General features: G+C 45.3%; 1 protein-coding gene across 1 annotated transcript; it reads left to right on the top strand.

Annotated features, from left to right (window-relative positions):
* The first annotated feature begins 10,362 nt into the window (after positions 1-10,362).
* On the top strand, positions 10,363-11,877 carry LOC126505392 (peptidyl-prolyl cis-trans isomerase FKBP1A-like). The gene has a single exon (XM_050148257.1). The coding sequence runs from the start codon at positions 10,451-10,453 to the stop codon at positions 10,775-10,777; it is 327 nt and encodes a 108-aa protein (XP_050004214.1). The 5' UTR covers positions 10,363-10,450; the 3' UTR covers positions 10,778-11,877.
* The last annotated feature ends 1,882 nt before the right edge of the window (positions 11,878-13,759 follow it).

Genomic DNA, 13,759 nt, shown 5'->3' on the forward strand with positions numbered 1-13,759 from the left:
CCAGGCTCCTAAGAGCAGACCAATGGCCAAATAGAATACTTAATTTTCAGTTGGGTCCACCATTCCACACACGTGCCTTCCTCCATCTCTGAAAAGTTCTGTCCTGAGGATTTCCTAAGCACTGTTAGGTGATAATCCTACCGAGAAGCTGTTTCCTAAAAAGGAAGAAGCTTTCTCAATATGGGTTTTTTTTAAGAACACATGAAACTCGTTTGAAATATGTAATTATGCCTACTTACGAGGGTAGTGTGATGAACACCTTTGGCATTAACAATTACCATTAAACACAGCATTTGGTGCTGTTAAAGGCGTGTGAGAGACCCTCAAGTGACATACCAATTGACATCGGCCACCTCACTGCACTAACATTATGGTTGATTACACCCAGGAGAACAGAGCTGATTTCTAATACCTGGAAGTTACACTTCCCTTCCCAGTCCTGCAATAAACATCCTTGAGTGTAAGCAAGCCATCTACAGCAGAAGGGAGAAAAGGTGGTTGCTCACTAAGAGCAAATACCCTGCCTTCTGCAGACTCAGATGTGAGGTGCCAACTGACCAGCCCACAGGAGCCCGGGGCTTGTGACCTGATTCTCAGAACAGCTTCATTGGTGCAGATATGGGGTATACTAAACATTCTGTGAGGAAAATCACAGTGGCAAATCGAGGAACAAGAATTATTGTCTTCTGATGTTCTGCCTGTCTGTGCAGAACCTGTTTCAGACTTAGATTTACTCTTTATTTGCAGTTTTTTATATAAGATCTTCAAGCTAAGAGTCTATCTTCTCCTGCTCCAAAAATGCCTGTTTATAGGCAGGTCAGCCTCTATGTCAGAATGGTTTACATATTAATAGTGGGCTGGCTTCTGTGCCAGGCATGTTTTAAGGCCTATGTCTGCCTAACAATAGGATACAACCTGTGTGTTGAGTCAAGCAGAAGTCGGCCAGTCAACATTCTAAAGGAAAGGCAATTGGAAGGGTTAAGTGGCTGCTTGACTATTTTCACATGTACTATGCCTCAGAACACTGGAATAAATAAACCAAAGGGTTCTATCGAGGGCAACACGAAACTGTCATATTTGTCCTGGTCGAATGCATTCCTCTGCGTTGGCCTGTTTGTTCTTTTAGGATGCTGAGAGGAGGGGCTGGGGAAATTCAAGCTGATTAATCATGTTTTTCTCTGAGTTTGTTTTCTGAGTCCCAGGGTTGAGTATTTACATAAAGGAAGCCCCGCTGCTGTGAAATCACTCCTCCGTGTTTGTCTAGCAGTGGCTTCACGGAAAGCTCAGCCCATGTTTTGCAAAGCTTGTTCACCCCCCTGAACAGGGACCTGCACTTGCCCCTTCCACCATTGGTTTGTAGTTTAGACCTGATCTTTTGTAATGTCCCCTCATGAAAAACAATCAGAAAATGGACGGATAGAATACGCCTTGCACAGAATAACTGGGCTCCGCTTCGTCTTTCTCTTGAAGCTTTACGCCCGTGTAAACAGGACAAGCCTCAACAACAGTGCTGCATGACCGAGAAAGAAATGGCCCTTGGAATTCTTATCACCAAATCGCAATCAGTATTTCTATCTTTTTCTTCAAATGTCAAAAATGCTGGGTTTTTTTATTCTTCTTAGTTTTGAGAACTTATGAAGCAGTCACTTAAAAAAAAATTAGTTTATCATGATCATTAATTTGGAAGAGCAAAGCCCAGGCTACTGAATCCATTTGTGAAGAAACTCACGGTGTGACCTTTCCAAAGCAGAAAGAAGGCAGAGCTTACTCATATGCGATATAATAAATTATATTGACTTATTCAGGCCATTAAGAACACCATCTCCCAATCAAATCCCAAGGGAACTGGCCTCTAAGGATGTAGAAGAGAAGTTGGGTTTTCACAGTGGAGAGGCTACCGTTACAGTCAGACACAGATACACTCTTGGTCCGCTTGCTGCCAATGGCCAGAGCACCAAGACGAACGGTCCCAATGGTCTCAGCTCTTTCCTAACCCTCAATTCACAAGCCTTTCAGCTATTTGATTTCAAAACAAGCTGTGTTTTGATTCAGCTCCTTTCCACCCCAAGTTTGGAGGGTGGGAACCGGCCTCTATTTTGCCGGGCAGTGCACCCTGCACACCCTGCCTATTCACCAGGCTTCCTCTCAGAAGAGATAAACATGTCCTTGTCTTCCACAGCTGTTCCTCCAGATGGGCCTGAACTAGGACCAAAATCAGCTTCTCTACTCTTTCACTGTGGTCTTCTTGGGAACTCTCGTGAGAACCACTGCCCTCCCTGTGTGATCCTACACAACCCCAGAGCATATCAGGATGGAGTCTTTTTCCTTCTTCAGGACCTCAGCCTTCCTAAAGCAGGCTGGACTCCCATCCTCCTCAGCAAGGGAGATGCACCCCAAGATTAAAGGAGAACAATTGCTACCAGCTATAGTGGGGCAGTCACACCCCATCAGGGAGATGCCCCTGGGGAAATCTCAGAGCCTGCTTGCTGCTGAATTCAGAGACCTTTACTGTGGAGTGCCTCGTGGTCTGGGTGGGTTTTATACATAGTTCGGTTTTATCTCATCATACTCTCTGATCTTAAAATGATTTCATGTGTAGAAAAAGAAAGTTTAGGGTGCATATGAAATAGGAGACCTCTGGTTTAAAACTGCCAGATAGCCACTCAAAGCGGTGTATACAATAAAGCATTGAACATGACAGAGTACTGGCTCCTCTAAAGTCTACAGGGCTGCGTTCAACGCTAGCACAGGGTAAATGTTTACCAGCTATTTCTATTATGTCATCGCGTTTCTGCCCTCTGCCCCCTGTGTTGTCTTTGTTCTCAGATAGCCTCTCTCTGTGTGTATCAAAGACCTCCAGAGCCTGCTGACATCATCCCAATGCTAGAGATCCCAGCAGGAGGAAGGAAGCCTGGGGATCAGCCTGGCTTCAGTGAAAACCTGAACTAATCTCTTATCACTTGAAGGGGCTCTGGCCATGCCAGGTCACTGCCCACAGGTCACTGGGGCATGATGGTATGGCCAGGTTCTAGATGGCAACATGAAACTAGTTCCCTGCTGAAAAGAGGAGTTAACACCCCCTTTAAAGGTAAGAAAAGAAGGGATGAAGAGATGGCTGGGGTGCAGGGAGCTAAGAGCACTTGCTTCTCTTGCAGAGGTGCCCAGTGCAGTTCCCAGAACCCACATCAGGTACTTACAACCATGTGTAACCTCAGGTCAGGGATCCAAAACCTTCTTCTGGACTCCGGGGCACCTGCACTCACGCACACATGCGCGCGCGCGCGCGCACACACACACACACACACACACACACACACATTAAAAATAACAAAAATGAAATCATTTTTAAAAGAGAATCAAGGAGAAGATTCTTTCAAGATATTCTGGATACCACACTCTCGAAAAGGAAAGTAAAACTCCTCACAGTGCTGGGATACATGGCGCCTGACCTGGCTCAAATCCCAGAAAACACCCTCGAAAAGGCAGATAGGAACACACCATCTGAACAGCAAAGAGTGACAGGCTGGCCAAGAAATGACTCCTAGAAGCTCTGCAAGTCAATTAAACGCCAGCTGCTCCAGGGTTGGAGTCACTCAACCACAGCCACACAAAGCCATCAGAGAAAGTGTCTCTCTGAGTGATGGATTTTCAGTGTTTGACTTCATAATCATAAAATGTTTGTTACCCCAGCCTAATTTGTGATTAAAGTATTCTAAAATACAGTTCAAATTTCCTCACCATCTTAAAGAGGGCATTTCAGCAGAATCGAGTGACAGAGTCGTCATCGTAGACTTCAGCTCTTATGATTGATAGCCATATGATCACAGCCGGGTGCCTTCACATGTTCTAAATTTACCGTTCACGTCTGCTTTTGTCGTTTGTCTCTTGCATACTCATTTGTCAAGACAATACAAAAACCAAAACGAAATAGCACCCATCCACGACACCTAGTCTCTTTCAGTGTGCTCTGCTATCCTTGTATTCTGCATATGCACGCATGTGTATAGATGAATATTTGCATGTGTGGAGGGAGGATCATGTGTGTGCTGGTGTGCATGCAAGCATGTGTGTGTGTGTATGCAGAGGCCCCAAGTTGGTCTCCAGAGTCTCCACTGATCTCTCTCTACTGTATTTAAGGATTCTCGCTGAACACAGAGTTCACTGATTCAGCTAGTCAAGCCAGCCAGCGGCTCCAGGATCCCCTGTCCCCACTCCACTGAGTCACCACACCTAGCTAGCTTTTACTGGGTTCTGGGGATCTGAACTCTGGTTCTTTAGCTGTGAAGTAAGTGCCATACCCACTAAGGCATCATCTCCAGTCCCCTATGCTGTCTTTCTGTCATCTGCTTCAAAGTACAGCAGCTGAGAAATCAGACAGCCAGTCACCATGAGAAAAAGCCACATTATCCACATGTCTCCGTAAATGAGCTTCTGAATACGCTTATCACCGATGGTGGTTTTGTTGTGCGGATGAAATACTGAGGAATAGCGTTCCAATGGGAAACAGCTGATTGGTAATGACACTGGACGGCACAAAGCTGGGACAAAGCAGCCTGTCTGTGTGTCCTTCCTCCTCTTGCAGAGCTTGACAGATGGAAGCAAACGGGCCGGGGTTTAATTTGAAGACAGTAAATTTGCTGTGTCACCATGAACAGGTCCTCGCTTCCCCCGAACTTTTTTTTTTTTTTTTTTTTGAATTTTTCGAGACAGGGTTTCTCTGAGGTTTTGGTGCCTGTCCTGGAACTAGCTCTTCTAGACCAGGCTGGCCTCAAACTCACAGAGATCCGCCTGCCTCTGCCTCCCGAGTGCTGGGATTAAAGGCGTGCACCACTACCGGCCGGTTTAGCAAACTTCTTTAAGCTACTCCCTTGTACAACACAGTCTGGAGGCTGTTCCAGATGTAGAACTCAGGGGAAACTGCAACATATCATGGAAGCAGCGTGTGGAAAAAGCCAATGTGGAAAGAAAGCCTGGGATCTGCAGTTGCTTTGTGGACACACCCTCACTGACTTGTGGATACACTCTCACCGACTTGTGGACACACCCTCACTGACTTGTGGGCACACCCTCACCGGCTTGTGGACACACCCTCACTGACTTGTGGATACACTCTCACCGACTTGTGGACACACCCTCACTGACTTGTGGGCACACCCTCACCGGCTTGTGAACACACCCTCACTGACTTGTGGATACACTCTCACCGACTTGTGGACACACCCTCACTGACTTGTGGGCACACCCTCACTGACTTGTGGACACACCCTCACTGGCTCAAGTACCTTCATCAGGCTTCAATTCTCAAAGGACCATAGATGGTCACAATACTTTCCCCTCGACCAAGCCTCTGCTTATGGTCCTTTGCCAGACAGTTCTCCAAACCAGTTGTTCTCAACCTTTGGGTCATGACCCCTTCGAAAAACCTCTGTCTCCAAAATTATTTATATTATGATTCATAACAGTAACAAAACTGCAATATGAAGTAGCAACATGAATAATTTTATGGTTGGGGGTCACCACAACGTGAGGAACTGTGTACTAAAAGGTCACAGCATTAGGAAGGTGAAAACCACTGATAAACCATAGCAATTACACCAGGGTGAGGATTCAGCAGGGGAAGGTACGCAACAAGCCAGGAGAGCCATGTTTGCTCACAGGACCCACACGGTGGAAGGAAAGAAAGGAGGCCTCTGGCCTCTGCAAGCACTGAGGAATCTGCACACACACATGCACACATGTACACGTGCACACATGTACACATGCACACATATATACAAACATATGGAAGGAAGGAAGGAAGGAAGGAAGGAAGGGGAAGGAAGGAAGGAAGGAAGGAAGGAAGGAAGGAAGGAAGGAAGGAAGGAAGGAAGGAGGAGTGAGGGTAGAGATGAAGGAGGGAAGAAGGAAAGACAGAGAGGGAGGGGTAGGAAGGAAGGTAGGTAGGTCTTTCAAAAGATAATGTAAAATCACACCGACTGGGGCAGGGGGAGGGAAAGGGGAGGCAGCGGTGGGGAAGAGACAGAAATCTTTAATAAATAAATAATAAATAAAGTAAACTCCATGTGGAGTTTCTCCAATGTCCACCATCTTCTTTGAAGTATATTGGTACTGCGAGAAGCAGACATGTCTCATTGTCATAAAAAAAGAGACTATGTTATTAAAATATTTTAAATGTTATATTATATAGATCTCTGAAATGTTTGAAGATGACCTGTCTATATAAAATATATCTGTTTGACCTTGAAAACATACCTAATTCTACAAGTTCATTAATCTTCATTTCCTTATTATAATAGCTAGTTGGTAATAATAACTTTCAAGGGCTTAAAATTTGCATTACATAGTTAAATCAATTGCATAGGTACCATACCATGTACAAGATTAGACATGTATATACATTATGTTCTAACAAAAGTAATCTCAACTTTGTATCAATGTACAAAAAAAATCAAAGCCAATATAAAATATTTAAAACTAAAAAAAATAATAATATTATATTTTGAAAGCCGATAGTGTGAAGCCTTCAGCTTGATCCTTTTTTTTTTATCAAGACTTTCTGGCTATTTGGAGTCTTTTGTGATTCCACACGGATTTTGAGATTTCTTTTCCTCTTTCTACAAAGAAAAATTTTGAAATCCTTACAAGTGTTGCATTCAATTTTCAGCCACTAGAGTGGTGAGAGGGAGTAGGCAGTCATAAGTAAACAGGAAAATTGAGAGAAGAACCAGAAAGACATTGCGAGGACGACAGAGCACGAAGGAACTGGGGTGGGTTTCTGAACAGGACCAGCAGAGAAAGGCGGAGGATCCCGGAGTCCCATTGAACACCCAAGCAAGAATCCCCTCCCATCCCAAAGAACTGTTTACTCCATTAAAGCTGCTCTAACTTTCTGTCATCCTTCCATCTTAGAATGAGCCTGTGGCCCTCTAGACAACACCAGTACCGCCGTGGACGTAGTAAAGACAGTTGAGCAGTACTGACCCCGAGGTGCCCGTCCTGTGGAAACTGGGACCTTATTCATAACAGTCCAGATGTGGAAGAGTCTATGCAGAATGATGTTAAGTCAGGTGCTAAAGACATGCTCCTGGTGGTACCAGGTGTTGCCTGTGTGTACAATCTGAAACTGTCAGCCCTGAAGAACAGGAAACCTGTCCTGGCTGGGACCAGGATGGAAGAGAAAAGGGAATGTATTGGCCGAAGCAGATAGCTTTGACCACACTAGAATAATGGATCTGGGACCCTGCTTTCAGACTGTAATAATAACAGTTAGTGGGGTGTGTTACATTTCAAAATAACTTCAAAAGTGGATTTCAGATGTTCTCAACATAAAGGCATTAGTATTTGAGGTGGCAGATATGTTTACTGCCCAGATCAGACCACTCCATCGCAAATACGTGTACTGACCATACTCTACCTCACTGCATTATAATCTGCTGATTAAATATTACATTTTAAGAGTGAAAAATCAATGCTAGTGAGCCAGTCACAGCTCTTCCCCTCTGTCACTTTATTTAGGGAGAACCACATGTATGCCAAGGACACACCTATTCACTGTCTGGTCTGATTGCTCCAATACCGTGGAGAAACAAATTCTGACTTCACACATAAGAAGAGTAAGGACTCAAGAAAGGAGTGTGTTATCTTCAGTCTGTAGCTGGGAGAGCAGGAAGCCCCTTTCTGCTGGTCTGAATCCAGAGCCATGGTCTCATAGCTTAGAGTGGTCTGGTAGTAAGCACTACAATCAACCCTTAAACACACACAGATGTCCCCTTGCTATGGGTATTAGCTAAATCCACTTGCTAAAAATATGAACATGCTCATCTTTGTTACCCGGACAGTAGTCACAGCTGTGCCTGTCCTTTCAGGGGCCATAGCACGTTTGTAGACAGCAGTTTAAAATAGTGTGGCAGGATTTGGGTCTTGGCGATATTAGAAATATCATTGTGAAACTTATCCAAGTGGTTTTGCCCATATGCTTAGGAAATCACAATGACTTACGTCTGACTCAAATCTTCCCCCAGCTGAAGGTTTCCATACCCAGACTTGTCTGAATAGCTCCAGAGATATATCTTCCTGCTAATGCCTTAGAGGGTTGGAGACATCTTGTGATGTTTTAATTATTATTATTATTATTATCATTATTTAGATGATCATATAATATTAATACAGTGGGTATTTTAATGTGAGAAAGTATAATGCAATATTCAACAAGAACTTACTTAATACCTCATAACATAACAATTAATTTAAGATCTTAACTGAGTCTTATGCTTAAGACAGCTTTCTCAGATGGAACACACAATAATAAACATGGCAGGCACAATCCTCACACCAATGAACCATCTCTACACACTAACAAGGTGCACAGCACACAAGTTAGTGAAAATAATAAAGAACAAACATCACAAATGGTAACATATGCACTGAAGAACACAGAGAGATGTGGGAAGCAGCAATGCAGGAGAAGCAAGAGAGGGTAGAGGGGCCTCTTCAGCAGAAAACTCAGAAGGCTTCCTAGTGCCAATCCTTGAACCTGTACTGCTGGTGAAAAAATCCCAAGTCAAGAGCAGACACAAGGGCGTTCTGTTCCAGAATACGGTGCATTATTGCAGCAGCATAAAACACGGCCTTTGTAGCTACAGAAAGGCATCTGCTTGAGACCACAGAAGAGGAAATAGGTGCAGGGTAGGGAAAGGACAGAAAGAGTGGTGACTTGTAGGCTACACAAAGGAGTTCAGCTGTAATTCCAATGGTAATGAGCAGCCACTGGCTCTGGAGGGAGGGTGGGAGTCTGGCTGGTGTAGCCTGGCTGCTGGGGAAGATGCCCATTGTGTGCCAGACAAAATCTTGAGGTCTGTCTTACCTCTCAGTCAGGCCTTAGCACACGGAAGAGAGGGAAACAGAGTCACAGGGAGTCACTCACTGAGCTACAGAGAGACCTTTGTCTCAAAGAAAGCAAGAGAGACAAGAAAGGAGGGAGGGAAGAAGGGAAGGAGGGAGGGAGGGAAGATGAGAAGGGAAGAAAGAGGTGGAAGTAGAGAAAGAACAAATGAATACAAGCGATGGAAGCATAACTCAGGACCACGGGAAGGCACACGGTTGGCGGTGAACAGAGCCTTTATTTCACAAAGGGAAAAAGAAACGAGTGAGAGGTGTGATAAAGTAGTACACAGAAACTCACTATTTAGTGTTAGTAAAATATTGCACACTAGAACACAGAAGCAGACGAGTGTGAAAATGGAAACAGACCACACGCTTTCCTGGGTGGTTTAACGCTCTCAGTTGTATGTTTTGCAATTACCCAGGGCGTTTCCTCCCAACATTCAGTCTTGAGCACTCCACCTCCTCTGTTCTCCTGCACACTAGGAAGACGGGAGCAGCCATATGCTAGTTCTGCATCTTGAGCTTCAAACTGTATGGTTTTTCTCAGTCTTTTTTTTTTACACTGTCCTTTTTCCAAATTGACTTGTTATCCCATTGTGATTGGTAGCATCCTTTGAAGAACGTGCACCTGTGACAGCGCATCACTGTTCCTCCGGAAGAAGAAAGGGATTATCTGCAACAGTTACTTTCCCTTGCTGGGTCAAAAATGCCCGATATAAACAAAAGGAGAAGGGTTGATTTGGGTTCAGTTCCAGAAGATCTGGTCCGTGACTGATGGGCCTCATACACATGAATAAAATGTCACAGTGGAGGGAGCTGCCCTTCATCTCTTTATAGACAGGGAGCAGAGAAATGGAAACACAGGAGATGAAGATAAGACCCCAGAGCTTCAGTTTGTCGGCCTTCTACCTCCTACCACATCCCAACAATATCATAGAATCTGTCATCATCAGAGGAACCTCCCATCATTACAGCAGAACTCACATGCTACAGCTCTCCTTGGAGACACCCTAGGTGCCCCTAGAGATGTGTGTTAGTAATCTCCTAGGAGTTTCTGGATTCAATCAAGTTGAACCGACAAAATTAGTCATTACACAGTGTGTTTTGTGAATGACATGGTTTCCCACAGAGACTTGAGGCGACACACTAGTATTATTTCTAGATGTAAGTAACAGTGGTGGGAAGCACTTTCAGAATGCTTGCTGAAACATCAAGCTGCGCATGCTCTCCCAAGTCCTTTGATGCCCGCTATGCGCCACTGTCGCCCTGTTTTACAGGTTGTGAAACGAACGGAGACATTGATTAAGGAGAACACGCGGCTTGGGTTGACTCCCAGCTGCCTGACTTCAAGAACGTGTCTTTCCTTCCTGATTGCTCCCATAGGAAAGTCTAGAAAAGATTTGAATTCATGAACGACCTGGTCATTTAATAAATGTCTACTGCTTGGCAGAGCCCTTAAGAAACTTAAAGTGGGCTGAACCGCCGCCAGGTCTGCTCCGGCTGCACGCCGCCCGCCGCACCGCCGCCCGCGTCCTTCTCCTCCTCCTCCTCTGCCAACGCCGCCGCCATGGGAGTGCAGGTGGAGACCATCTCTCCTGGAGACGGGCACACCTTCCCGAAGCGTGGCCAGACCTGCGTGGTGCACTACACGGGGATGCTTGAAGATGGAAAGAAATTTGATTCCTCTCGGGACAGAAACAAGCCTTTTAAGTTTATGCTAGGCAAGCAGGAGGTGATCCGAGGCTGGGAAGAAGGGGTAGCCCAGATGAGTGTGGGTCAGAGAGCCAAACTGACAATCTCCCCAGATTATGCCTATGGAGCGACTGGGCACCCAGGCATCATCCCACCACATGCCACTCTGGTCTTCGATGTGGAGCTTCTAAAACTGGAATGACAGAAGTGGCCTCCTCCCTTAGCTCCTTGCACATGGATCTGCCATGGAGGGATCTGGTACCTCCAGACGGGTGCACATGAATCCATGTGGAGCTTTTCCTGATGCCCACCACTCTTTGTATAGACACCTACCCGACTGAATGTGTTCTGTCACTTGGCTTTGCTTCGGACACCTCCATGTCCTCTTCTTTCTCTGTATGTGTGTTGACCTAAACTATATGCCATAAACCTCAAGTTATTTTGTTTTGGGGTGAAGATTCAATTTCAGTCTTTCAGATCTAGGTTTCCAATGAAGTATATTGTCAAGTATTAACAGCACAAGCGATGGGTTAACTTTAGAATAAGAATTGGTGTTGGGGGTGCGATTTGCAAGAATTTTTATTTTATTTTATTTTAATTTTTTGGATGAAAAATTTATCTATTATATATTAAGACATTCTTGCTCCTGTGCTGCAAAGCCATAGCAGATTCGAGATGCTGTTGAAGGCTGGATTTTTCTCCAGTGTGGGAAGTCCTGTTAAATTGAAAGCCCTACCCAAACTGAAGTGGGAAGGGAGGGAGCGAGCCTTTGACAGCCCTCCCACCTTCTGAAACTGTCTGCCTTGTAAAGCAGGTCCCTTTACTGCTGTGTTAGACACTACAGTTCCTGTCTCTGGGTCGGCAGGGACCTCTGAAGCCTTCTTTGTGACCTGGCTTAATTTGTTTTTCATCCTATGGTTTTTCTAATAGATTTTCAGGACTTTTGTAATCTTGTAACTATCCAAGCTCCACTTCCTAAATTTTAAGAACTTTAATGGAAAGTTTAAATTGAAGGTGCTGTTTGTAGACTCACCACCCAATGGACGCCCAGTCGTCACTACAAATCCTTGAGTGTTCTCTAAGAAGATGATGCTGGTCATCACAGCTTCCGCATCTCCTGGGTTCTGATGCTTGGCTCTCTCTGCTAATCTCGGCTTCCTGGCTTTTCCTCCCTCAGTTCCTTCTCACCCTCTGCTGTCCTGTGTAGTGATTTGGTGAGAGAAAGTACGCTTTTGTCCTTGCCCTCTGCACCACATATGCGTTTCAAGTTTTATTATTGCAATAAAAGTGCTTTATGCTGGCTTTTCTCAAAAAAAAAAAAAAAAAAAAAAGAAAGAAAGAAACTTAAAGTGAGGGGCATTAATAATTCCAATGGGAGTGGAGGTTCCAACCAGCTTAGAATTTCTCAGTGAAAGACATACAAAATAGATGTTTTTATAGAAAGACACAGTGGGGGCGGGGACATGAGCTAAGCCCTTTGAAAGGGTTTCTGGACTAGAAAAGAAGCCACACGCTAATGTAAGCCTATTGACTGTAGATGCTATGAGGTAACTCACCAATCTGTTCGTTATATCCCCATCACCCATCAAGACTGGGCCCAGCAGCCAACAGAAAACCTTCAACCTGCCTGCATACACGCTTGGTCCTCTGATCCTGAAGTGGACAGTGTCCAAGATGATAAGGGACAGAACTAAGCTGAGCCACGGGGAGCCCTTCCCATGCCCTGCAGAGCTCCCTGAACTAAAGCAATTGCATGGTGAGCTTGGTGCTGCTGTAAACACCCGGGACAGACACCTTATGAAAGGAAAGGACATTTGACTCACGGCTTCAGAGGCTTCTGGTGTTTTACTCCTCTGGCTTGGGTATCTGCCCATGCAGGACATTGTGGTGGGAATTTTATGTGACGATGACCCCTTCCAAGGCAGCCATGAAGTGAAAAAGAGAGTACTGAACCAGGATCCCTTCAAAGAGCACACTCCTTCAATCCCTTCAAAGAACACACCCCCAGTGCCCTAAAATATTCTCAGTAAACCCCATTTCTGCAATGTTACACTGCCTTCCAGCAATGTCGAAGAATGATAACCCAGCCTTCACCCCATGGACCTGTCAGGATCATTGTAAATGCAAACTAGAGCAGCAATGAAGCCTCAAGTCAGCTCTCAGACGTCATTGTTATTCGGAAGCAGAGAATCTTTCCCGCTTCCTGCCTCCCTTCAAATACCTTCCTAATACCCACGCTGTGGCTCCTGGATTCTCATTCTGTTCCTCTTGATTGGAACCCTCATGGGAAATACAAGTGAGCAGCAGGTCACCAAGCCCACCCTTCTGCCAAGCTTCTAATGGTAAATCATTTTCCCATCTTCACTGGGTCAGAGGAAAAAACACTGTTTAACTGCAGAATATACAGTACAGGAATGACTTAATCATAACCACTCTATGACAGAAATTTAAATACCCGTGTCCCATCCTCTACAAAGGTATTAGAGCAAGCCTACAGCCCAGGGTGCATCCTTCCATAATGCCTGGAAGAATCAACCACGACATTCTGTTCAAAAGACAGGGAACTCAGGCATGGGGTAGTTCAGCCTATAAAATGCATGCCTTGAAAGCCTAAGGACCTGAGCTCCATGCCCAGAATCCACATTCTGAAGAAGAAGAAAAAAGCCAAGCATAAGGAGGTGGTAGCAGGCACCGTGGCTCACACTTGTATTTCCAGTGCTTATCAACTAGTGATAGCCCAGGACAGTGAAAGACCCTGTCCTAGAGGAGGTGATACCTCCAGGACAGTGAAAGACCCTGTCCTAGAGGAGGTGATAGCCCAGGACAGTGAGCAACCCTGCTCTAGAGGAGGTGATACCTCCAGGACAGTGAGAGACCCTGTCCTAGAGGAGATGATAGCCCAGGACAGTGAGCGACCCTGCCCCAGAGGAGGTGATACCTCCAGGACAGTGAGCGCCCCTGCCCTAGAGGAGGTGATAGCCCAGGACAGTGAGAGACCCTGCCCTAGAGGAGGTGATATCCCCAGGACAGTGAGCGACCCTGCCCTACAGGAAGTGGATTGCACTTCCAGGGATAACACTGGACATTATCTCTTGGCCTTCATACAGCCAAGTGCACACACACTGAACACTAACATGCAGACACATTTAAATAAAGGGCAGTAGGAAGCTTTCACTGGAGACGG

This window comes from Alexandromys fortis, unplaced genomic scaffold (genome assembly GCF_014885135.2).
Source record: "Alexandromys fortis isolate MF-2015 unplaced genomic scaffold, M_Fortis_MF-2015_v1.1 scaffold_62, whole genome shotgun sequence".
Classification (NCBI taxonomy): Eukaryota; Metazoa; Chordata; class Mammalia; order Rodentia; family Cricetidae; genus Alexandromys; species Alexandromys fortis.

Excerpts from the sequence above, each read along its gene's own strand:
- LOC126505392 (XM_050148257.1), top strand. The coding sequence starts at position 10,451 with ATGGGAGTGCAGGTGGAGACCATCTCTCCTGGAGACGGGCACACCTTC.